The 24,252-nt window shown below is 39.1% G+C and overlaps 3 protein-coding genes across 5 annotated transcripts; 2 read left to right on the top strand and 1 right to left on the bottom strand.

Annotated features, from left to right (window-relative positions):
- Positions 1 to 812: 812 nt before the first annotated feature.
- Spt3 (Transcription initiation protein Spt3) lies at positions 813 to 22,340 on the bottom strand. Of its 3 annotated transcripts, XM_014351749.2 has the most exons (6): positions 16,594 to 16,921; positions 16,302 to 16,520; positions 15,914 to 16,222; positions 15,653 to 15,840; positions 15,428 to 15,564; positions 813 to 941 (listed from the first exon to the last, which is right to left on the bottom strand). In XM_014351749.2, exons 1-5 carry the CDS (start codon positions 16,664 to 16,666, stop codon positions 15,436 to 15,438), a joined length of 918 nt encoding a protein of 305 aa, XP_014207235.2. In that variant the 5' UTR covers positions 16,667 to 16,921; the 3' UTR covers positions 813 to 941; positions 15,428 to 15,435. The 3 variants fall into 3 exon arrangements, with proteins under 3 accessions (XP_014207235.2, XP_089446254.1, XP_014207234.2); XM_089590128.1 differs by lacking the exons at positions 813 to 941; positions 16,594 to 16,921 and adding an exon at positions 22,307 to 22,340 and having other exon boundaries at positions 15,345 to 15,564; positions 16,302 to 16,526; XM_014351748.2 differs by lacking the exon at positions 813 to 941 and having other exon boundaries at positions 15,350 to 15,564.
- On the top strand, positions 1,220 to 8,983 carry LOC106638526 (uncharacterized). The gene is made up of 8 exons (XM_014351745.2): positions 1,220 to 1,311; positions 1,962 to 2,094; positions 2,621 to 2,789; positions 2,862 to 3,822; positions 4,853 to 5,055; positions 5,738 to 6,082; positions 6,986 to 7,066; positions 8,015 to 8,983. Exons 1-8 carry the CDS (start codon positions 1,224 to 1,226, stop codon positions 8,198 to 8,200), a joined length of 2,166 nt encoding a protein of 721 aa, XP_014207231.2. The 5' UTR covers positions 1,220 to 1,223; the 3' UTR covers positions 8,201 to 8,983.
- LOC106638527 (WD repeat-containing protein 91) lies at positions 12,138 to 15,336 on the top strand. Its single transcript, XM_014351747.2, has 8 exons — positions 12,138 to 12,446; positions 12,866 to 13,130; positions 13,205 to 13,320; positions 13,399 to 13,586; positions 13,659 to 13,968; positions 14,049 to 14,170; positions 14,261 to 14,915; positions 14,998 to 15,336. The coding sequence occupies exons 1-8, from the start codon at positions 12,327 to 12,329 to the stop codon at positions 15,145 to 15,147; spliced, it is 1,926 nt and encodes a 641-aa protein (XP_014207233.2). The 5' UTR covers positions 12,138 to 12,326; the 3' UTR covers positions 15,148 to 15,336.
- Positions 22,341 to 24,252: the final 1,912 nt, after the last annotated feature.

The following is a 24,252-nucleotide window of genomic DNA, read 5'->3' on the forward strand; positions in this document are numbered from 1 at the left end:
AAAAGTTAATGAAAATTCATAAAAAAACAGATGAGCTAAAGAGAAAAAAGATTTTTCGCTCGTTGTTAGTAAAAAAAAAAAAGAAAAAAGTTTTTGTATATATTAAAGTTAAACAAGCAGTGTCGTGTACAATGCGGATGTTAAATCAACCAATGTGCATGGCCCATTTGATAATTAAACGATGCTACAATGAAAGGGTTGAAAAAATGATGGCTAAACGGATCATGGCTATTTTATTGGCGTACATTATTTACATAATATATAAATTAACATAATTGAAATATAAACATCGCCAACTGGCACAGTTTGGTCGAAAGAGACGATTGGACATAGCTTGGCTCGAGGCTCGGGCGGATGAAAAAAAATAAAAAACCTGAATTTTCGTTGAAATTACTGAACAATGAACAATTCAGGATAAAGTTTTTTTTTCATGAAAATATAGCCCTTTGACCTGTGAAAAAACAATACGAATTTTTGTAAAACGTACACATTAAATGAATTTTACTAAAAACAAAAATAAGCTTGAATCACGGATTTATTGTCGTTCGATATTATTGCGAATAAACGGATATCTTGCAAACGTCTGTAAATATCTGTAAAACAATAAAAAATGTCATTATCAATTTGTCGAAAAAAAAAAAAAAAAAAAAAAAAAACATCATCACTCGTGAAAAAATTTTAATATCATTGCATATGGAAATCATCTTGTGAACACATTAGATGAAAAACACAATTTGATCATGAAAAAAAAAAAAAAAAAAAAACGCCGCAGCGATCGATTGTCCCCTGCTTTGCAACTGTATACATCAAAAATATCCTCACGCTCTTCCTGATCGTTGCGAAAACCCAGAGACCAAGAGTTGCTTCGTGTACACTCCGATTCTCCACACTCGACAAAAAGGAGAAAAGGAAATTCCAACCATTGCTCCGCGAACTGCTTTCTGCAACAGAGGGAGGCAAATCATAATGTACTCCCCGTGTGCTGCAATGGTCTTTGCACCTCTCTAAAGCTTGGAGGTAAAGTGAAAAAAAAAGCATCGTTGGCCTGAAAAGCAAGGAAGAAAAGTAATCACGAGAATCAGAGAAAGAGAGAGAGAGAGAGTGTCGTCGTTTTATTTTTAGTCGTTCGAGGGAAGAAGGTGGGTGAAGGAGGGGTGAGGCGGCCGGGCCGGATCTGCGTCTTTGCCGGCGGCTCGCGAGTCTCGCGGCTCCCCTCGGCGACGATGGAGGACAGCTACACGGTGCACCGGCGACGCAAGGCCGCTGCCAGACGCCGCGAAAAGACACCCGATCCGGCCACCACTGCCCACTGTAAATTCTTCCGTTTGCTCTTTGGTGCCCGCGCCTCTACACATACATACATGTATTATATATACACACGCGCGTATACGGCTCCCGCGGAGCTTCGAGTTATTCAGTGCGTTGGCGAGTGCTCGCAAGCTCGAGCTTTTCTTTTTTGTACTCGCGTTGCGCGCGAATAACTCTCGAAGGAGATAAACGAAGTCGTGGGTATACTGTGCTCTTTTTACATAGTTAAACAAAGTTACATGGGCAAAAGTTCGACGCAACTTTATCAACTTGAATCAAGTTTAATGTTGCCGGACGCGTACAACTTATATACTTATGTAGAGGCAGGGATGGATTACTACTCTTTATACTCTTCCGGTCGAAAAGCGCGCCCGTTTGAATTTCACGCTCGATAAAATTGACACCTCGCATATATTATATATTATACCGTAGAAACCCCTTCCTTTTCATTGTTCCGATCGCGGTACAAATTTCCACATCCCTCGATACTCTGTGACTTGTAGTTCAATGTAAATTATATCGGAATGTCTTTTTGAGTGCAAGTAAAGAAAAAAAAAAAAAAAAAAAAAAAAAGAAAAAAGAAAAAAAGGGATGCAAATGGTAAGTAATTGTGTGCAGAGCATAATGTGTAAAAACAATGTTGTTTGGGAAAGGTGAGGACACGAGCTCGATGGACGAGAGCGAGGAGCGCCGAGCGCGCATGGAGCGCATGGTCGAGGACACGGAGCGCATGGAGCTCAGGCCGGACGAGGCCAGGCCGAGATCGACATCACCGGGTGCCGGCAGGTCCATCTCTCTATAATATATATATATATATAACTTGCACAACTTTCCTCCATCCCCGAAACTGTATATACATATATGTATTTATCACACGTGACGGGGGGACGTGGTTCAGTTGTGCAAGCAAGCACTTTGACATGGTGATTAATTCGTTGGCGTGATATTATTATTATCATCATCATCATCGCGTTACGAGTTGGATTGTTTCCACGTTGGGAACCATTCAACGAGCCAATACCGAGGCTATGCGTCTCCTCGCACACTATCACAATATATACTGCACTCTCGGGTTTTATTTTCGTCGTCTCTATCAAAGTATAGTTCCCGCCGCGTGATCTCTTGGCCCGCATCTATATTTATTATAAACGACGTATAAACGACGCGTGTGTTTTTCTTGTATATTTTATTTTTCGTGGTTAGCAGAGTGGTATAAGGAAAACGATAGAAGTGGGCACGTGTGTCGGGTATAGTGATTAAATGGTGCACTTGGTGAAAATTGAATGGAAAAAAAAAAAAATTGACACCTTAGGACCGATATACCGGAGGTGAGGGAGTCAGCCTCATCGCTTCCCAAGAGCCAAGAGGGACCGAGCGAGCCCCCGGCCAGGGATGCCTCCCGGAGAACCGGCGACTCCGAGCTCAGAAGGAGGGTGGGCTCCCCCGCGGAGGCCAGAACCCGCTCGACGACCACTGCTCGGGTAACCCACCGATGAGCTCTCTATACATACACATATATTTGTTATTTATAAGGACAAATGGGGGTGCCGCAGGAGGATGAATCCCAGGGGGAGGCACAAAGCGGCAAGAGACAACGCCCGGGCGGGAGCGTCAGGCAGCGTCGCCGTGAACCCTCGGACGAGGAGGAGGAGGAGGAGGAGGAGTCGAGTCACGGTAGGTCGTCACACCGGCGCAAGTCACCGGCAAAGAAGCAAATCATACCGTTGAGCAACGAGAGCCTCGCGGGGGATGTGGCCAAGGCCAAGCGAGCCTACGCCCAACGCCACACCAGCGACGAGTACGAGGAGGAGGAGGAGGAGGAGGAGGTGGTGGTAGCGCCGAGGAGAAAGAGGGAGACGACGGCGCGCAGGAGGAAGCCGAGCGTGATGCACAGCGAGGCCGAGAAGAAAGAGATCAGCGAGTCACTGGGTAACCAGGAGTCCTCCTCGTGGCTCCGGTGGATCCCGTTCTTCGGGAGAAAGCCCAAGACCGACGAGGAGACGAGGACGGTAGGGCACTTCGATAATCAAGTGGGTGGGGGGGTGGGCTCGTCCGCAGCCAAGAAGGAGGTGGAAGAGGAGAAGAAGGCCGGTACGCTGGAGTTTTTGGGCTCGCTGGTGGCCGTAGTCGCGGAGTTTCGGGAGTTTTGCCGTCAAAATCCGCGGGAGGTGGGCATACTGGTTGAGCTGCGGAACCTGTGCATCGCCGAGGCCCTCGTCACGGTGATAATATGCGGCTTGGGTGGTTTTGCCTTTCGGTTCACCGAGGGGGCCTTCGAGTCGTTCTACAAGTGCGGGGTCAAGCGCGTCAAGCGGGACTTTTTGGACACGCTGTGGAACTACAGCCACAACATGAAGGAGGACGACTGGAAGAGCCTGGCGCGCCGCAAGCTCTACGAGTTCGAGGAGCAATTGCACGAGGCCCACGAGGCAGGGGTGCAGAGCTACACGGGCATCAAGAGCTGGAGCTTCCTCAACTCCATGATGTACAGCCTCACCGTTATTTCGACCATCGGTGAGACACGCCTACAACTTTTTTTCCTTTTTTTTTTTTTTTTTTTTTTTTCCCTCCAAGGTATGGTCTCAATCAACAAGGTATATTTACAGTTACTACGACTTTTTTCTTCCCCTGCAAGAAGAGAAGTATATCAAAATTTCTGGTACGCATATCTATAATATTATACGCAGAGAGAGATGCAAGTGCGCTTTTATTACACGTTTGATATTCAGGTCAAAGTAAATTTACAAGTGTCAAGGATGGTAGTACACGCAAATTGAAAAAAAAAAAAAAAAAAAAAAAAAAAAAAAAAAGATACATTATTTGGAAGATATTACACGAGACACAAATTCTGCGTAGCAATAGATAACAGGGTCAAAAAGAGCGTGTATAAATTGCATTCGCAAACCATTGCCCTATAGTCGACGTGTGGAGAAAAACGATAGTTACCCTCAAGGACTCAATCTAGCGAAAGAGAAAAGTAGGAGATATAAACACAAAAAGTTAATTGCCATTCGATTTCCTTTAGCCCCATTGTACGTAATGCGCGTCGTCGTAAATTTCCCGGCGCATGAACTTTAACCCTGCACACAGTGCACACCGATAGGTATATACGTATACACGAAAATGGCTCTCATCCGTATACGTGTGCGCATACACACGTATAATATATCCGCTCGTATAAACTTCCCTGCAACTCTCGGCAATTTTGGCGCCGAAAAGAGTTATGATATACCCACTCGCAGAACCTTGAGAGCTTTTGCCAACTATAACGAGACTGCGAGCTCTTCTTCCAAATATTGGACCATCCACTCCTGGTACATGCATATATACATTATGGTCCTGTTTTTATTTAAATTCTCCTTTTTTTCCATTTCATTCCATCATTTCTGTATAATAAATATCATGTACCTGTTGAGATTAGATTGTCAAAGAAAAGAAAAACGTGTTTACGCAACAACGTCACGATCATTCAACAGTAAAATAAATTTAAAAAAAAGAAAATAATAATAAAAATGATGTTATTGTCGAAATTGTTGTGAAACAGGTTACGGTCACATATCGCCAAGTACAACGACGGGCCGAGCACTGACGATAGTTTACGCGATAATCGGCATACCGATGTTCCTCATAGTTTTGGCCGATTTCGGTAAGCTGTTTACCCGCGGCATCAAGTTCCTGTGGGCGTTTGTGCGTAGGCTCTACCACAACGGCAGCTGTCGCAAAGTTCAAAAAACCGCCCAAGTACAGGTGAGAGAGCCTTTTTTTCCGTGTAATTGTCATACATAATAAGGGGCGAGGGAAATATCTTGTTTACGCATGTACAAAGTATCGGATGCGCGAATTTATCGTGTGTACCTTGAGAGAAACTCGAGACGATGATTTTGCAATTCAAAGGAGCGTCGTGATAATTTTGTACCCATCCCCTTCCCCCCACTATATATACAGAAGAAACAACAACTAAGATAATTTAAATATGCTTTGATCCTAAACTTTACTTTCTCAGGATTATATTTTTTTTTTTTTTTTTACACTGCACACGCGCAATTCTCTTGATCCTAGAACCAATTTCTTGTATCGCTTAGTACACACGAGGTATATCACGCGTAAACTCAACATCGTACAATTAATAGCATCGAAACAATTGTTTTGACAACACTGACGGTATTTTGCAAATTATGATTTTGCCGGTGTCGTCACGCGGATACACGACCGAGCAGTTGACTCGAAAAAAAAAAAAAAAAAGTAAAATCCAGCGATTTTCACTTTATAAATATAAGTAGTGAATTTCTATGGGTTATTGGAATAGTGAAAGCATATTTTTCGCTTGACAATAAATGAATATTCACGGTTTCAAAAGTAAATAGTGAAATTTTCACACGATATTGAATTTAAAGAGTTGATGGAAAAAAAGCAAAAAAATATCCCGTAGGAAATGATGAAAGGCGTGCAGTTGGTGTACGATTTCGCGACGTTCAGGCGACCGTCGGAGGTGGAGGAGATGCAGCGCCAACAGCAGCAGCAGCAGCAAACGACCCTCGGTATCGACGGGAGCGCGTCGCAGAGGCCAGACTCGCCCGCGACATCCGCAATGTCCGTCTTTCAGGTGGACGACGAGTTCAATCTGCCGATATCCGTGGCCATAACGATCCTCGTCCTGTACATCATTTGCGGCGCGGCAGTGTTCAACTACTTCGAGGAGTGGACCTTCTTCGAGAGCTTCTACTTTGTCTTCATTTCCATGAGCACCATTGGATTCGGTGACTTTGTGCCCAAGGTATATAAAGGGTCTCCTCGTTGCTTATCGCCTCGAGCGACCATATTCACAATTTTTTATTTACAAATACGACGACAATCTAGTATATCTAATGCTTTTGGTGCGAATGTCGCTCTTGCAATCGCACGCATGGTAATAAACTTTTGTAAATTTTTTTTCCGCTTTCCGTTCGATGGTCTTAAGAGGGTAAGCCTGTTTTTTTCCTTTGATTTCCAAAGAAATTCATGAACGAAATACACTTGTTTGATTGAATTTCAGGAAGTTGATATCTTATTTTTTTTTTTTTTTTTTTTTTTTAATCATTTACACGTTACCATGTAAGGAGTACAGTTGAAGAACAAGTTTTTTCAATTTCTCGTAAATTGAAATGACAATGCGTGATTTTACAAAGCAAAATAAATTTCAAAATTGAATGTATACAGCAAATATATATATATACCAATGAGGGATGAGTACAGTGGCTTTTAAAAGCTTGGATCTTGCTAAACCATAATAAAATCATGAATGTACTTTGGTAATTTTATGATTAAATTTTATACAATCGTCTATAACGTTCAATTCTTACAGCTGACGAAATTGTAATTATCTTAATATATTTATCGTGCTAGAATGAATTCTGTTTTTTCTACAAATCACAAAAGTTATACATGTAATTGAATTTTCTTAAATCATGCAACGTAATTTATTTTAAAAAAGTATAAAAAAAAAAAAAAACAAAGATTATTTTGCAACGCTGTTCAATTCATATGCAAACAAATACGTATACAACACGGATGTTTCTCTATATTTTAACTACTTGGAGCAACGTCTATTGTCACGCACACACGCACACTGTATTTACGGGTGTAAAGTGTCCTTTCATCCATACCTCGATGTAATGAATAATAATTTTTCTTTCACTAGGATCCAATCTACATGATGTTGTCAATAGTTTACATGATCTTTGGTCTCGCTTTGACGTCCATGTGCATCAATGTCGTTCAGGTAAGAAAATAATAGTCGACTACTTAAGCACAGAAATTTTTTTTAAGTATTACTTTACTCGGTTTACCAAAAAAAAAGTTGGCGGTACATAAAATTAAAGTTAACAAAAGTTCGTTTTGTTTGATTATGCTGTTCTTCATTCGATGGAGAACTTGATAGTTTCTTTAATTTAAATGTATTAATTTATTGATGTATATGTTTAACTATAAAACAATTAAACATTGTTTGTGAGTGAATTGTTGAAACAAAATAATGGCAAATAATTTTTTTTAAAGTTTTACTAGTAATTGTAAATGATAATAATTTATGATATTTTAATTCTGTAAAGCCTGCAATGTTCTGTAGACTTGGTAATTTGTTGCGAAATAAGCTCTCAAAAACACAAAGAAAAAAAAAAAAAAAAAAGTATAAAATTCTCGTGTAACTGAACGAAAGCCACAACTCGGGAGGAAGAAAAAACTAAATACGATATTTCAAACTTTATAAAAGAAGATTAGTAATATCGTGTTACCGGCAGACTTTAGCCAAGAAGTAATTAACACTTGGTTGTTGACACACATTTCGTATGACATTAATTTTTTTTTTTTTTTTTTTTGCTCTTCTACAGTGCGAATAATTACGAAAACCAATATTATGAGAAAAATATTGATCCTAATTGGAATCATTCCGATAGCCAATAAAACGCGGAAATGGAAAATTGGAGAAAAATGTAATTACCTTCGATAAAGAAAAATACACGCGCGCGCAATATTGTTTGAACGTGATTGTAAAGCAACACAAAAAAACCTCGAAATAATTGAACTCTGATACCAACGGATTTGTGCGATGCACAAAAGGAACGACACATGTAATATTGCATACTCGAATAGAAAAAAAAAAAAAAAAAAAAAAAAAAAAAAAAAAAAAAAAAAACAACCCAATATTTTTACGACGTGCTTTTGTGCGCAGGTAATGCTGACGGACCAGTTCAAGCAAGCGAGCCAAAAGATCGGCGCGTCGATCGGTTTCCAGGTGTCGGACGAGGACGGCTCTCTGAGGCCGGCCCCTCCGGCGCCCGTAGAAATCGCCGACGTGCACCTCAACCCGAGCGAAAAGGTCGCGCCCACGGCCAAACAGGAGGACGTCGAGCTCTAGGCCCCGCAGGAGCCGTCGGCTGACCGCGACACTTGGACACGGGCTTTCAGGAAAAAACACCGCGTCGGCAGCTGACGGTCCGAGTTCACGGGACGCTGAGGGCCTTATTTTCCACTTGGCCGTGCGCGTCTCGACCAGAGGACGATGCTAGTTTGTTTTTCAACGCCATTCCCCACTTTCATTCTAAATGGAACAAGGTGCTCGAATATTCAATTTTAAAAAAAGGAGGGAGAAGCATACCGTATTGGGAGGAAAACAAAATAGGGTTCGCGTGGACAAAAGCAGAGGAGGAGTGGAATCAAGTCGACCGGGGGAAATCTCGTTGTATGGTCCGAAAAAACTCGAGTACGTGTGCTTTAAAAAGTTGATTCGAGGGCAAAAGTTTTGCGGAGGGTGCGCGACGATGTTAATTTTAAATGTGGGCGTATAGGGGAGCTTGCGCGTGTGGTGAAACTTTTTCCGGCCGTCGAAAGTTGAAAAATTTACTTTCGGAAGCCGAATAATGGACGACGTAGGTGTCACGTGTACATTTTCAAGATGCGATCGTTTTGTGCTCGTTTGATTTTTATTAGAGAAAGTTGCGATGGTGTATTTTATAGAAAATAATTAAATACATGCACATATATATATAAATCTGTTTCTATGGCCAGGCGCGTGGGAATTGTGTCACTGATATACAACTTATATATACTGTTGTCAGAAATTTAGGAAGATATTTTATTTTTTGAAGAATTGATTTTTTGGTAGTGACGCCCCCGATTATTGTACATAAAAATTATATATATATATATATATATATATATATATATATATATATATATATATATATATATATATATTTGAATCACACTTTACGTGACAATATAAACAAACACAATTTTGCTTGAATTTCGTACTTGAGATATGCATCAAGTGCGATGAAAATAATCTTGTCTCGTGTACGATGTAAAAATGTAAAAATTTAATTGTAACAGAGAGAAAACATAACTTGTATACGGAACATTTATGATATTAAATCAAACAAATAATTTTACAAATATCTTTGCAAATTAACATGAACATTTATTTGAAAAAAGAATTGTATTAAATTATACCAAGTAGATTTTAAAAAAAATTTGTATATCATAAAAAACTAAGAGATAACCACTGTGAAATGATATAGATAAATTTTTAATGACAAAAAAGCGTTATAAAGAGGTGCGTAATTGGTGAAGGAATATATTATAGCAGCTTATTGATAAAAAAAAAATTTTTGATCGATCGAGCTAATAATTCTTGTAATTTATAAATGTTCTTAAAAAAAAAAAACTTGTTTTTAAATTTAAATGCTAATGCATGAAAGCTTCCGAGATAGAAAAATATTTGAGATAAAAACTCAATTTTGACAAACAGATTTTTTTACAATTGCTACAAAGACGAATCAACACGCTCGTGTCGCTAAACTTGTGAAAAAATTATATGCTCAAAAAAGTCAGTTTCCTTACCTCCATGAATTTGTTAATTCATCGTTTCAACAAAATAAAATAAATATATTGTACATACATAGTTGTGTTTGTGTGCACAATAATTGACTCGCGCTCACAAACACATGCAAATAACCAAAATGTATGATAAAAAAAAACAATATGTAATTTTACAAAAAAAAAAAGTTTATAAACTAAATTAACAAAAAAAAATTTTTTAAACTAGTGCCTTTTTTGAAAACTGAAAGCTAAGCGAATATCATAATAAATACGTAAGTGACAATTGATTCATGTATGATATTTCTCGCAGAAAAAACTTGTGTATATGATATATGTAATGTTTACCGAGTGTTTTACATGTAATGGGTGGTTTGTTGTCATTAAAATGAATAAATTATATACACATACTTGTTTTCAAAATGGTATGCGGTTCAGTTGTCTTCAAGTAGTGCATGATTATTTTTTAAGCGAATCACGTGTAATAACATATCACATTATTAAAATGTTTTTTAAATAAACGAAAAAAATACAAAATTACATCGCACGACTACATAAACAAAGCCAAAACCGATACACTCAAATCGAGCACCATTAAATAGCTCCCGGATCGTCTGGCTTAGAAATCCAGCTATACTAAAATAACTACTGTGAAAAAGCTTCCGCAAATAATAATTTAAAGTCTAATTGCACAATAATTAAAATTTTGCTATGAATTATAACAACTTATAAGAAAAAAAAAAAAAAAAAGAAAAAAAGAAAAAAAAACCTGAAATAAACAACCAATTCTACTTTAGCACAATTATTTTTTGGGTTTTGAAAAACTTTGGAAGAAAATTTTTTTTCCTCAACAAAGTGCATTCTATTAGCTGAAACATTTTTTTATGCGCCAATACAATATTTAAAAAAAATATTTTTTGGTGGATAATTCTTTTACTACTTTTTTTCTTCTCATTTTTGTTTCTTTAAATTTTAATGCACTGTTTTGGCTGGAAAAAATGTTGTCAAGCGCTGTATTTTATAAGAAGTACTTGATAAAAAAATTTTCTACTAGCACAAACAAAGCATTACACTTTCAGAAAAAAATTAAAAAAAAAAAAAAACTTGATAAAGTATCCGTGCCCAAGTCTGTCGATGCAAGTGGTTAGTGAACAAACACACGCGAGACACTGTAACAATTCGAACAGTTGACTCACCAATATTATTATTGCGAATAAACATTTGTTACTATCCGTTTCTTTTTAACGTAAATAATAGTAAAACAAAAAAAAAAAAAAAAAAAAAGAACGACTTTTGCTCAGATGCACCTTTTCAAACTTCCCGCCTGTCATTGCTGCCACAGTAACCCGATTAGAAACCGACCTTCCAGCGAGTTTCAGGCCCGTTAATGGTGCCATAAGCTATAGGTATACGGACCAATTACGGCATCATACACGGCCTGTATGGTAAGTGTTACCAGGTGAGTATATGGACCGGGTATGGCAGCCATGGGGTCCGGTAACCGTATACAGTCCGTATACTCCCCAGAGTAGGCAAACGGAAGCGAAGAAAATAAAGCTTAACCAAACTTTAATAAATAGGAAATAATAAATGATCCAATAGTAATTTATAATAAATGACCCGGCATATACAAAAATAGTCTTTATTAATCATTTTATGTATCGGTACAACTAGAAATTTGACTAGTACATTAACATTATACGTTACAAATTAATCTCATTATTCACCGTTTTCTTTGTTATCATCATTTTTTTTTAAATCTAACTGGATTTTTTTCAGCATTCTTTTAGCTCGTCCTCCTTCCCAATCAATACAGTTATTAATAATACTTCTTCGAGTATCAAATCATTACTGAATAAGGGTGCGTTCCGACGCAACGTCAATAGCAATCTGCAATCCATTTGAAAGCGCGAGTGCGAGAGAGAGGGCGAATGATCCTTTATCTCTCTCGCATCCGTGCATTCAAATGGATTGCAGATTGCTATTGACGTTGCGTATGAACGCAACCTAAAACACAGCTGTTCGTTTTGTACGCATAAAATATACCCTCCGGCCTGTATACGGGCAGTATAATAATGCCGTACCATATGGTTGCCATAACCGGTCCATGTACTCACCTGGTAACACTTATCATACAGGCCGTACAGATTACCCTCCGGCAGCGGTATATGGTCCTGATGATGGTATCTTCCGGCAACCGTAAGCTTATTCTAATCGGGAATAGGTTTGTTCATTTATCCACCTTGGAGCGCCTATAGACTTTGTTGCCTGATGGAAAGAGGTATAGGTCTGTTCAGCCTGTTCACTCACTTTGAGTTTAGCGGAACCGTGGAACCCCCTTTTCAATATGAACGTTCACAATGAAGTAAGCAAAAAATGTCTATGTGAATAGCTCCAATGTTACACAGAAAATTTTTTTACACCCACGCACTCAAGCTCAAGCGGACGACGCTCAACCCCGGAGCACAAATCATCATGTGCAGGCCTTGTCACTATATAGAGAGAATATAAAAGATGGCCGTGAAGCTGCGGAAGAGCACGAGCCGCGCGTCCTCGAAACAAAGTACGCGGGCTCGTGAATAAATTTTTCTTTTTTTTTCTTCCTTCGTTCATTTGTGCAGGAGGTGGTGGGTGATATAGTTACCGCGCGGGAGTGGATAATCGAAATGTCGCACGTGCAGTACGTCGACGAGTTGGTGAAGGAGTACCTGCTGTTTCGGGGTTTTTCGCAGACTCTGCGAGCCTTCGACTCGGACCTCAAGGCTGAGAAGGAAAAAGGCTTTCGGGTGAGACGTTGTTTATGTTTAATGACCAGCTCTATTTTTTTCGTATGTACGCGTGGGTGTGTGTGTTTTTAAGGGTTTATCAGGGGGTGGGTGTGTTTTTGTTTTGACGCTTTGGTGTCGAGTGCTCCGTTTTTTTTGTTTTTGTTTTGATGGATGACGTGTGATGATTCATTTCGAAGCATCATACGTATCCATGTTTACGTCACACACATACGATCGGGTTTCAAGACGATAATATTGCTGTTAATAATAAAAACGATGATTTTTGCTCATCAGGCAAGAGCGAGTCGTTGTTTCTAATGGATTTATCAGCGCACTGTTACGCTGAAATTAAAAATTTTTCACAAGTCACGTGAACATGTACGCTTTTATTGATAAAAAAATAAAATAAACCAAAAATTAATCGTTGTGTCGTTCAGGTTGACAAAATTGTGGACCAGTTCATGCAATACATCCACAGTCACGATCTGGTTTCGTTGCGAGAGTTGTGGGGACACCTGGACACGCGATTGTTTTCGCGTCTGGAAAATCATTTCGCGCCCGTTATTAGAAAATTGGAAAATGCCGTCCTAAAGATGTACCTCGTCAGTGCAGTCATAAACAATAAGCCGGAAAGAGTTCAAGAATTTTTCACAAAAATGACGCCGGAATTGCAGGGTCACTCCGAATGGAGAGAGTGGTTTGGTAAAACGAGAAACACCATCACGAGTATTAGGTGCATTTATTGAGATTACCGAATGAGTATTTTTTATTTTCAGCACTTCCTTATGTGAGGAATCCAGAGGAAAATTCGTCGTTTTCGGTGTACTTTAGCAGACAATGGCAGGACACGATGTTAGTTTCTTTACACAACTTTCTGGCGACAATCTTCCAAGTATGTGCACGCAAGTTGATTGAGAAATTTCATCCCAAACACACATTAGAGTGTATTATTGTTTGTATTTTTTTCAAGTGTATGCCAATGCCAACTCTTTTAATGATTGACGAGGATACAAACAAAATAAGAAGGTTGCAGGAGGAGAACGAGAGACTGAGACAAAAGCTCAGTGAAATGATGAAAATAGAGTCTATATTAGACGTCAACGCAGGACCAACTCCTCAGCAGCCACCGCTGATGGACGATTTTTACATTATAGCTCAGTACGTGATGACCATGGCAAAGCATTTAACACCAACTTCACATTATAATGAAAAATCATGTGTATTTTGCAGAGAATCTCCCATAGTGGATAACCCGAAAACGCTGAGGAATCTCATAAGGAACATAGGCGGTGGATCGAGTCCGATTCTGAGTAGAAGAACCACTGGTGGTATAAAAAAGCATTCCGAGGCTGACGCAAACATGACAAAGCGAGCCAATGCCAAAAGTAGAATAACTTCTTTGAGCAAGTCCGAGGCGGTGGCGAAAAGAAGCACAAGCTGTGATTCAAGACTGACTAGGAAAAGGGACTCGTCCGTGGATACCGGCAGGGAACCCAAGACCAACGACAAGTTAGACGGAAGCTACATTCTTCTGAGCCAGGTCGATAATATTAAAAGCACACTCACGTGCATCAAGCTCGAATGGTTAACTAAAATGTAGAGGATAAAATTCGTTTTTAGGAGGAGTACACCGAGCACAAAACGTCCATAATTCAGTGTAAAAGCAATGCCAGTGGTTCGTACGTAGCTACGGGAGACGCGGACGGTATCATTAAAATCTGGACGCCCATACCGTCGCCCAAGTATGCAATTAGTCAAATTAGCTTGCTTCAACGAGAGTATTTCGTAGTAACCGCGTGGGCGGCAAAATAAAACGTTGAATTGACCCACAGGACTGTAGCCACGTTCACTTCCTCCACGGCGAACTCAAATAAAGCGGTGACGGCTCTCGACTGGATATCCAAAAACGAGCGGTACTTCATCCACGGCGATAACAACGGGGCTATCCAGTTGCACGACACGCGCGACTGCAAGACGCTCTGGGAGATCCAGCACGAGAGCTCGCGCATAGTGTCCCTTGTCTGTAATCCCACGGAATCGAGTTTTGTGTGCTCTGTGTCCGATCCAGCCGAAGGCAAGCTACTGCTGTACAATATAAAGACAAAGAGGGTCGAGCGTACCTTGCCACTCGAGCGGAGCTTGACGGCCCTCTGTTCGAGTTTCAACCACAACGGGCAGCTGCTTGTCACGGGTCTCTCGAACGGCAACGTGCTGATCCACGATCTGAGGAGGAACGAGATTATCGACAATCTTAGCTGCCACTCGAGTCCTGTCATCGACATCGAGCTAACCAACGACTTCACGAACATATGCGCCCTCAGCGAGGATGGCAAACTGTGCCAGAGGAGCTTGAGCCAGACCGGCAAGATCGTCTGGGAGACGAAGATCAAGATCGAGAAGAATTCCGTGCACGGAAAGCTGTTTACGTTCGACCAGAGTGGCACGCATATGCTGCTGTGCACCCAAAGTGGAGGCAACATATACAAGGTGCGTTCATGGAATTTTCGATTCTATTGACTTTCATCGAGAAATGTGCGATGCCTGATTTGCCTGTGTTGTTTCTTTACAGATGCCACCGCGACCGCAAGCTAAGATACTCGAGCTGGGAGGTCACAAGGGAACATTGTGCTGCGACTGGTCGATGGCCAATCAATCGGGCACATGTATAACTGGTGGTGCCGAGGGTAGGGCGCGAGTGTCGACCCTTCTCTCACCATGATACAAAAATAGGATAAACATTTGTATAAACTCGTGATATAAAAATATAACGTAAGGATAAGGACAACAGAAGAGAGAAAGAGAGAAAAAAAAAAACTAAGTCAACTGACAACTGCGCAGTTTTTGTAAATAAAAGCAGTATTATAGTGCGGCTGTGCGTCGTATGCATAAATATAAATATATGTAGAAAGCGAAATAAAAATTTAATTTATATACAAAATAATGACGATTTTATTGCTATTATTGATATTTGTATGATGCCTATTGTGAAATTCAAATACCTTATGGTTTAACAAGCTAGGAACTTTGTGTGTGGTTTTGTCATGGACCAGCTACTCGACATCTCCAACTGAGGTGACCAATATCGTCTGAGCGCCTCGTTAACTTCGGCCGGAGTCAGTGGTCTCGTCATGACTGGCTGTAAATTTTTATTAATTTTTTTGCATAATTTTTAGCGACACATTTTTTACTACAAAATTGTTTAAACCCCAAGTAAACATGACTACCTTTGCATATTGATAAGGCTTGTACGTGATAGGATTGGGATAACTAGATTGGAGCCTATCGATTGGATCACCTTGCAATTTGTTCTGATCCTGCCGTACCAAAAATGCAAGGTCAACAATTTGAGCTACCGTTTCGTACGCCAAGTACCCCAACACTGTGTACCCTGCCTTGGATATCGTGAGATCACCTGAAAATACAATTTCCTTTTATAAAAAAGTGTCCACGTTAAAAAACAACTCGATGCAGAGTATATCTGTTACCGCTCGCTCCAATCCAGTCGCTAAATTTGTGTTTGTTTTTGTTTGCAAACGAAACACATCTAGCCTTGCTGAATTCCAGATACCTAGCTTCATCTATCTTCCTTGATATCATCTCCATCCTCATATTTCTTTTACGCTTGACATGGTCAACCAATTCCTTGTCATTCAATAATTCACCTGTGTTGTCTATGTGCTTGAGAAATTTAAAGCACGGTATCTTGGAAACCTCATCAGACTTGGAAACATCCAAATAATCCATGGTTTCTGGCTCTATGGTCTTGTACATTGTCGACTTGAATTCCTTTAATTCTGGAGATCAGTCGAAATAATATCATCATGATTTTGCATTAAAAGATTGTAGGGTTTAAATCCATATATAGCAACGTACTCAAATAATTGACAAGTCTCTGCAACTTGATCTTGTCTTTCCTCAACAGAAACAAAAAATCTTCAGTACTGACGGTCGGACTTTCTCGCATGTCCGCAATCTCGCAGGCCTTGCGAATAATACCTCTCATTTGATTCAAAACAACAGATTCGATGATTTTTGCAGTCTCGACCAGGGGCTCCGAATGATCTCCAAAGCCATGCATCATCTGACGAATTTCTGCAACCAAATAACAGCACGTAAAAAAAACCAAAGTTGTTTTTTATATTCAACAAAATCATCATATGCTAACCGGTAGTGTAGTTTATCGGTTCGAATTTGTGCTCCGGGTTTTCCGGGGTAGGCTTGGTAAAAGCTTCCTCCATTGTGATTGCTTGTTAATTGAGCGCCAATTATTGCTGACTTTTCGAGTTACGTGCTTCTTGCGATTTACGACATAACCCTTACAAAAAGTGTAAGTATCAGGATTAACAATACAAAACAACAAAACTAAAAAGTGATGAAAATAGAAGAAGAGAAAAAACTAAGGGAGAGATAAACCCAAAAACGCAAGACAGTGATTCTCTCCAGGGATCAACACTAACATCAGTCGTCACTATGACTGATCTGACTAACAGGGTGTATTCCGCAAATGCTGCCAGCAGTTAAGTTACGTAGGTCGTGGTAACGCCGCATGGTCGGGCGGCGCTAGCGTCAACCTGTACTAACTGTCGGTGGGTTCCGCATGTCAACAAACTCCGAAATATCAGATGGCATGGGAGCGAAAACAGTAAAAAATATCAAAGTTTGTTGACATGCGGAACCCACCGACAGTTAGTACAGGTTGACGCTAGCGCTACCCGACCATGCGGCGTTACCACGACCTACGTAACTTAACTGCTGGCACCATTTGCGGAATACACCCATAGTCCGCAGGCTAAGTATACGTCCTTAACCGCCTTTTTCACTAACGTTTAGAATAATGATTGAGACAATCAATGATTGTATCATGAGTTTTTGTATAAAGTTCAATTTATACAAATAAGTTGGTAAATATAGGCACACATGATTAATATTTAAACATTTTAAGCTGTATAAATATATAACATAGATTCCAAATATGCATTATTACCGCTGGAATATGCTAACAAAACCAAATATCCGTCTTTCTCACCCAGCAAAATAATAGGTATCTGTATAATCCTGTATCAATTTATTGCACACATGCGAAATGTTCAATGACAGTAAACAATGACATAATTTCAAACTTTACTTTTAACTCTTCATTTCACACGTAATTTTACAATGCAATTGATAAATTATTATTCATACAAAAGTATTAATATTCTTATAGGAGGTCGATTTTCAGGCAAAAGATTATTTGTAAACTTGCCGTAAACAGCACAGCCAATGTCAACTTTTTATTATCTATCTACACAACTAGTTGCGGCTGGTTTTAGCGTTTCAGATTTCTAAACTAAAAAGTGGCCCTAAAATTCTGAAGGAAAGCTTTAGATATTTTAGGCCCTAGAGCCATTTAATCATTTATAAACCAGCCGCAACTAATTTGATAAATACAAAATAAAAAGTGAACATTGTTCGCACTATTGGCGGCAAGTTTACAATTTATCTTTTACTCGAAAGTATAAATATATAGGAGGTCAATATTCGTATAAAACATACACTGCAAACTTGCCGCAAGTAGCACAAACATCGTTAATTATTTATTTTGTATCTATTTCAAGAGTTGCGGCTGGTTTATAAGTGACTAAATGGCTCTAGAGCTAAGCTGCCTAAAGCTCTCCTTCAGAATTTCAGAAGCAATTTTTGGCCAAAAAAATCACGACCGCTAGATGGCGCTGATCCAAATGATTATTACTATACTTATACTAGAGCCATTTAATCATTTATAAACCAGCCGCAACTAATTTGATAAATACAAAATAAAAAGTGAACATTGTTCGCACTATTGGCGGCAAGTTTACAATTTATCTTTTACCCGAAAGTGTAAATATAAGGGAGGTCGATATTGGTGTAAAACATACACTGCAAACTTGCCGCAAGTAGCACAAACATCGTTAATTATTTATTTTGTATCTATTTCAAGAGTTGCGGCTGGTTTATAATTGATCAAATGGCTCTAGGGCTAAGCTGCCTAAAGCTCTCCTTCAGAATTTCAGAAGCAATTTTTGGCCAAAAAAATCACGACCGCTAGATGGCGCTGATCCTAATGATTATAACTACTTATAGTAGAGCCATTTAATCAATTATAAACCAGCCGCAACTAATTTCGTAGATACAAAATAAATAGTTAAAGATAATTGTGCTACTTGCGGCAAGTTTGCAGTGTATGTTTCATACGAATATCAACCTCATATATATTTATACTTTTGGGTAATAGATGAATGGTAAACTTGACGCAAACAGTGCAAACAACGTTAACTTTTTATTTTATATTTATGAAATTAGTTGCGGCTGGTTTATAAGTAATTAAATGGCTCTAGGGCTAAGCTGCCTAAAGCTCTCTTTCAGAATTTCAGAAGCAATTTTTGGCCAAAAAAATCACTACCGCTAGATGGCGCTGATCTAAATTATTATTACTACTTGTAGTAGAGCCATTTGATCAATTATAAACCAGCCGCAACTCTTGAAATAGATACAAAATAAATAATTAACGATGTTTGTGCTACTTGCGGCAAGTTTGCAGTGTATGTTTTACACCAATATCGACCTCCCTTATATTTACACTTTCGGGTAAAAGATAAATTGTAAACTTGCCGCCAATAGTGCGAACAATGTTCACTTTTTATTTTGTATTTATCAAATTAGTTGCGGTTGGTTTATAAATGATTAAATGGCTTTAGTATAAGTACAGTAATAATCATTTGGATCAGCGCCATCTAGCGGTAGTGATTTTTTTGGCCAAAAATTGCTTCTGAAATTCTGATGGAGAGCTTTAGGCAGCTTAGCCCTAGAGCCATTTGATCAATTATAAACCAGCCGCAACTCTTGAAATAGATACAAAATAAATAATTAACGATGATTGTGATGTTTGCGGCAAGTTTACAATTTATCTTTTACCCGAAAGTGTAAATATAAGGGAGGTCGATATTGGTGTAAAACATACACTGCAAACTTGCCGCAAGTAGCACAAACATTGTTAATTATTTATTTTGTATCTATTTCAAGAGTTGCGGCTGGTTTATAATTGATTAAATGGCTCTAGTATAAGTATAGTAATAATCATTTGGATCAGCGCCATCTAGCGGTCGTGATTTTTTTGGCCAAAAATTGCTTCTGAAATTCTGAAGGAGAGCTTTAGGCAGCTTAGCCCTAGAGCCATTTAATTACTTATAAACCAGCCGCAACTAATTTCATAAATATAAAATAAAAAGTTAACGTTGTTTGCACTGTTTGCGTCAAGTTTACCATTCATCTATTACCCAAAAGTATAAATATATATGAGGTTGATATTCGTATAAAACATACACTGCAAACTTGCCGCAAGTAGCACAAACATCGTTAATTATTTATTTTGTATCTATTTCAAGAGTTGCGGCTGGTTTATAATTGATTAAATGGCTCTACTATAAGTAGTTATAATCATTAGGATCAGCGCCATCTAGCGGTCGTGATTTTTTTGGCCAAAAATTGCTTCTGAAATTCTGAAGGAGAGCTTTAGGCAGCTTAGCCCTAGAGCCATTTGATCAATTATAAACCAGCCGCAACTCTTGAAATAGATACAAAATAAATAATTAACGATGTTTGTGCTACTTGCGGCAAGTTTGCAGTGTATGTTTTACACCAATATCGACCTCCCTTATATTTACACTTTCGGGTAAAAGATAAATTGTAAACTTGCCGCCAATAGTGCGAACAATGTTCACTTTTTATTTTGTATTTATCAAATTAGTTGCGGCTGGTTTATAAATGATTAAATGGCTCTAGTATAAGTATAGTAATAATCATTTGGATCAGCGCCATCTAGCGGTCGTGATTTTTTTGGCCAAAAATTGCTTCTGAAATTCTGAAGGAGAGCTTTAGGCAGCTTAGCCCTAGAGCCATTTAGTCACTTATAAACCAGCCGCAACTCTTGAAATAGATACAAAATAAATAATTAACGATGTTTGTGCTACTTGCGGCAAGTTTGCAGTGTATGTTTTATACGAATATTGACCTCCTATATATTTATACTTTCGAGTAATAGATAAATTGTAAACTTGCCGCAAACAGCACAGAAAATGTTGAATTTTCATTTTGTATCTGTCAAATAAGTTGCGGCTGGTTTATAATTGACAACATGGCTCTAGGGCCTAAAATATCTAAAGCTTTCCTTCAGAATTTTAGGGCCACTTTTTAGTTTAGAAATCTGAAACGCTAAAACCAGCCGCAACTAGTTGTGTAGATAGATAATAAAAAGTTGACATTGGCTGTGCTGTTTACGGCAAGTTTACAAATAATCTTTTGCCTGAAAATCGACCTCCTATAAGAATATTAATACTTTTGTATGAATAATAATTTATCAATTGCATTGTAAAAGTACGTGTGAAATGAAGAGTTAAAAGTAAAGTTTGAAATTATGTCATTGTTTACTGTCATTGAACATTTCGCATGTGTGCAAAAAATTGATACAGGATTATACAGATACCTATTATTTTGCTGGGTGAGAAAGACGGATATTTGGTTTTGTTAGCATATTCCAGCGGTAATAATGCATATTTGGAATCTATGTTATATATTTATACAGCTTAAAATGTTTAAATATTAATCATGTGTGCCTATATTTACCAACTTATTTGTATAAATTGAACTTTATACAAAAACTCATGATACAATCATTGATTGTCTCAATCATTATTCTAAACGTTAGTGAAAAAGGCGGTTAAGGACGTATACTTAGCCTGCGGACTATGGGTGTATTCCGCAAATGCTGCCAGCAGTTAAGTTACGTAGGTCGTGGTAACGCCGCATGGTCGGGTAGCGCTAGCGTCAACCTGTACTAACTGTCGGTGGGTTCCGCATGTCAACAAACTCCGAAATATCAGATGGCATGGGAGCGAAAACAGTAAAAAATATCTAAGTTTGTTGACATCAGCGCTCCCAAAAGTGGCTACCGAACTTGGGGGGAAATTCAAATTGGCTATATGGAGCAAGACGCAAAACCTCAGATAACTCGACAACATTCCATACACCATAACTTGATCAATTAATCCTAAGCTATTTAACCCAATAACCCAACGCGCCCATACGCAGTATCATGAGCATTAATAATTAATAAAATAAATTAAACAATAACGCAAGCGCCAATCCCCACACAACCCGGGGCGCTTACTGGTCACTTTAATTATTAAGAAAATTAATAAAGTGGAGCAAGCGCCAATCCCCACACAACCCGGGGCGCTTTCTGATCACTTTTTTAATGAATATATTAAATAAAATAACACAAGCGCCAATCCCCACGCAACCCGGGGCGCTTACTGGTAACTTTAATTATTAAGAAAATTAATAAAGTAGAGCAAGCGCCAATCCCCACAAAACCCGGGGCGCTTTCTGATCACTTTTTTAATGAATATATTAAATAAAATAACACAAGCGCCAATCCCCATGCAACCCGGGGCGCTTACTGGCCGCTTTGATAATTAATTAAATAAATAAAATAACACAAGCGCCAATCCCCACACCACCCGGGGCGCTTTCTGATCACTTTTTTAATGAATATATTAAATAAAATAACACAAGCGCCAATCCCCATGCAACCCGGGGCGCTTACTGGTCACTTTAATTATTAAGAAAATTAATAAAGTAGAGCAAGCGCCAATCCCCACAAAACCCGGGGCGCTTTCTGATCACTTTTTTAATGAATATATTAAATAAAATAACATAAGTGCCAATCCCCACACCACCCGGGGCGCTTTCTGATCACTTTTTTAATGAATATATTAAATAAAATAACACAAGTGCCAATCCCCACACCACCCGGGACGCCTACTGGTCGCTTTAATTATTAATAAAATAACACAAGTGCCAATCCCCACACAACCTGAGGCGCTTACTAGTCATTTTAATTATTAACAAAGTTAATAAAGTAGAGCAAGCGCCAATCCCCACACAACCTGGGGCGCTTTCTGGTCGCTTTAATTATTAATAAAATAAGTAAAAAAATAACACAAAAGCCAATCCCCACACCACCCGGGACGCCTACTGGTCGCTTTAATTATTAATAAAATAACACAAGCGCCAATCCCCACACAACCAGTAAGCGCCCCGGGTTGTGTGGGGATTGGCGCTTGCTCTACTTTATTAATTTTCTTAATAATTAAAGTGACCAGTAAGCGCCCCGGGTTGTTTGGTGATTGGCGCTTGTGTTATTTTTTTTTATATTAGTTAACAAAGTAACCAGAAAGGGCCCTGGGTTGTGTGGGGATTGGCGCTTGTGTTATTTTACTTATTTTATTCATAATTAAAGTGACCAGCAAGCGCCCCAGGTTTTGTGGGGATCGGCGCTTACTCTACTTTGATAATTTTGTTAATAATTAAAGTGACTAGTAAGCGCCTCAGGTTGTGTGGGGATTGGCGCTTGTGTTATTTTATTAATAATTAAAGCGACCAGTAGGCGTCCCGGGTGGTGTGGGGATTGGCACTTGTGTTATTTTATTTAATATATCCATTAAAAAAGTGATCAGAAAGCGCCCCGGGTTGTGTGGGGATTGGCGCTTGTGTTATTTTATTTAATATATCCATTAAAAAAGTAACCAGAAAGGGCCCTGGGTTGTGTGGGGATTGGCGCTTGTGTTATTTTATTAATAATTAAAGCGACCAGTAGGCGTCCCGGGTGGTGTGGGGATTGGCACTTGTGTTATTTTATTTAATATATCCATTAAAAAAGTAACCAGAAAGGGCCCTGGGTTGTGTGGGGATTGGCGCTTGTGTTATTTTACTTATTTTATTCATAATTAAAGTGACCAGCAAGCGCCCCAGGTTTTGTGGGGATCGGCGCTTACTCTACTTTGATAATTTTGTTAATAATTAAAGTGACTAGTAAGCGCCTCAGGTTGTGTGGGGATTGGCGCTTGTGTTATTTTATTAATAATTAAAGCGACCAGTAGGCGTCCCGGGTGGTGTGGGGATTGGCACTTGTGTTATTTTATTTAATATATCCATTAAAAAAGTGATCAGAAAGCGCCCCGGGTTGTGTGGGGATTGGCGCTTGCTCTACTTTATTAATTTTCTTAATAATTAAAGTGACCAGTAAGCGCCCCGGGTTGCGTGGGGATTGGCGCTTGTGTTATTTTATTTAATATATTCATTAAAAAAGTGACCAGTAAGCGCCCCGGGTGGTGTGGGGATTGGCACTTGTGTTATTTTATTTAATATATTCATTAAAAAAGTGATCAGAAAGCGCCCCGGGTTGTGTGGTGATTGGCGCTTGTGTTATTTTATTTATTTAATTAATTATCAAAGCGGCCAGTAAGCGCCCCGGGTTGTGTGGGGATTGGCGCTTGCTCTACTTTATTAATTTTCTTAATAATTAAAGTGACCAGTAAGCGCCCCGGGTTGTGTGGGGATTGGCGCTTGCGTTATTGTTTAATTTATTTTATTAATTATTAATGCTCATGATACTGCGTATGGGCGCGTTGGGTTATTGGGTTAAATAGCTTAGGATTAATTGATCAAGTTATGGTGTATGGAATGTTGTCGAGTTATCTGAGGTTTTGCGTCTTGCTCCATATAGCCAATTTGAATTTCCCCCCAAGTTCGGTAGCCACTTTTGGGAGCGCTGGTTGACATGCGGAACCCACCGACAGTTAGTACAGGTTGACGCTAGCGCCGCCCGACCATGCGGCGTTACCACGACCTACGTAACTTAACTGCTGGCACTGCTGGCAGCATTTGCGGAATACACCCACAATCTAACAATAACAAAACAAACGACAAAACGTATAGAGCGCCATGCGGCGGCATAAAGTAGAAA

This window comes from Copidosoma floridanum, unplaced genomic scaffold, assembly GCF_036245765.1.
Source record: "Copidosoma floridanum isolate Cflo_tuat_1 unplaced genomic scaffold, Cflo_Japanese_pri ptg000012l, whole genome shotgun sequence".
NCBI lineage: Eukaryota > Metazoa > Arthropoda > Insecta > Hymenoptera > Encyrtidae > Copidosoma > Copidosoma floridanum.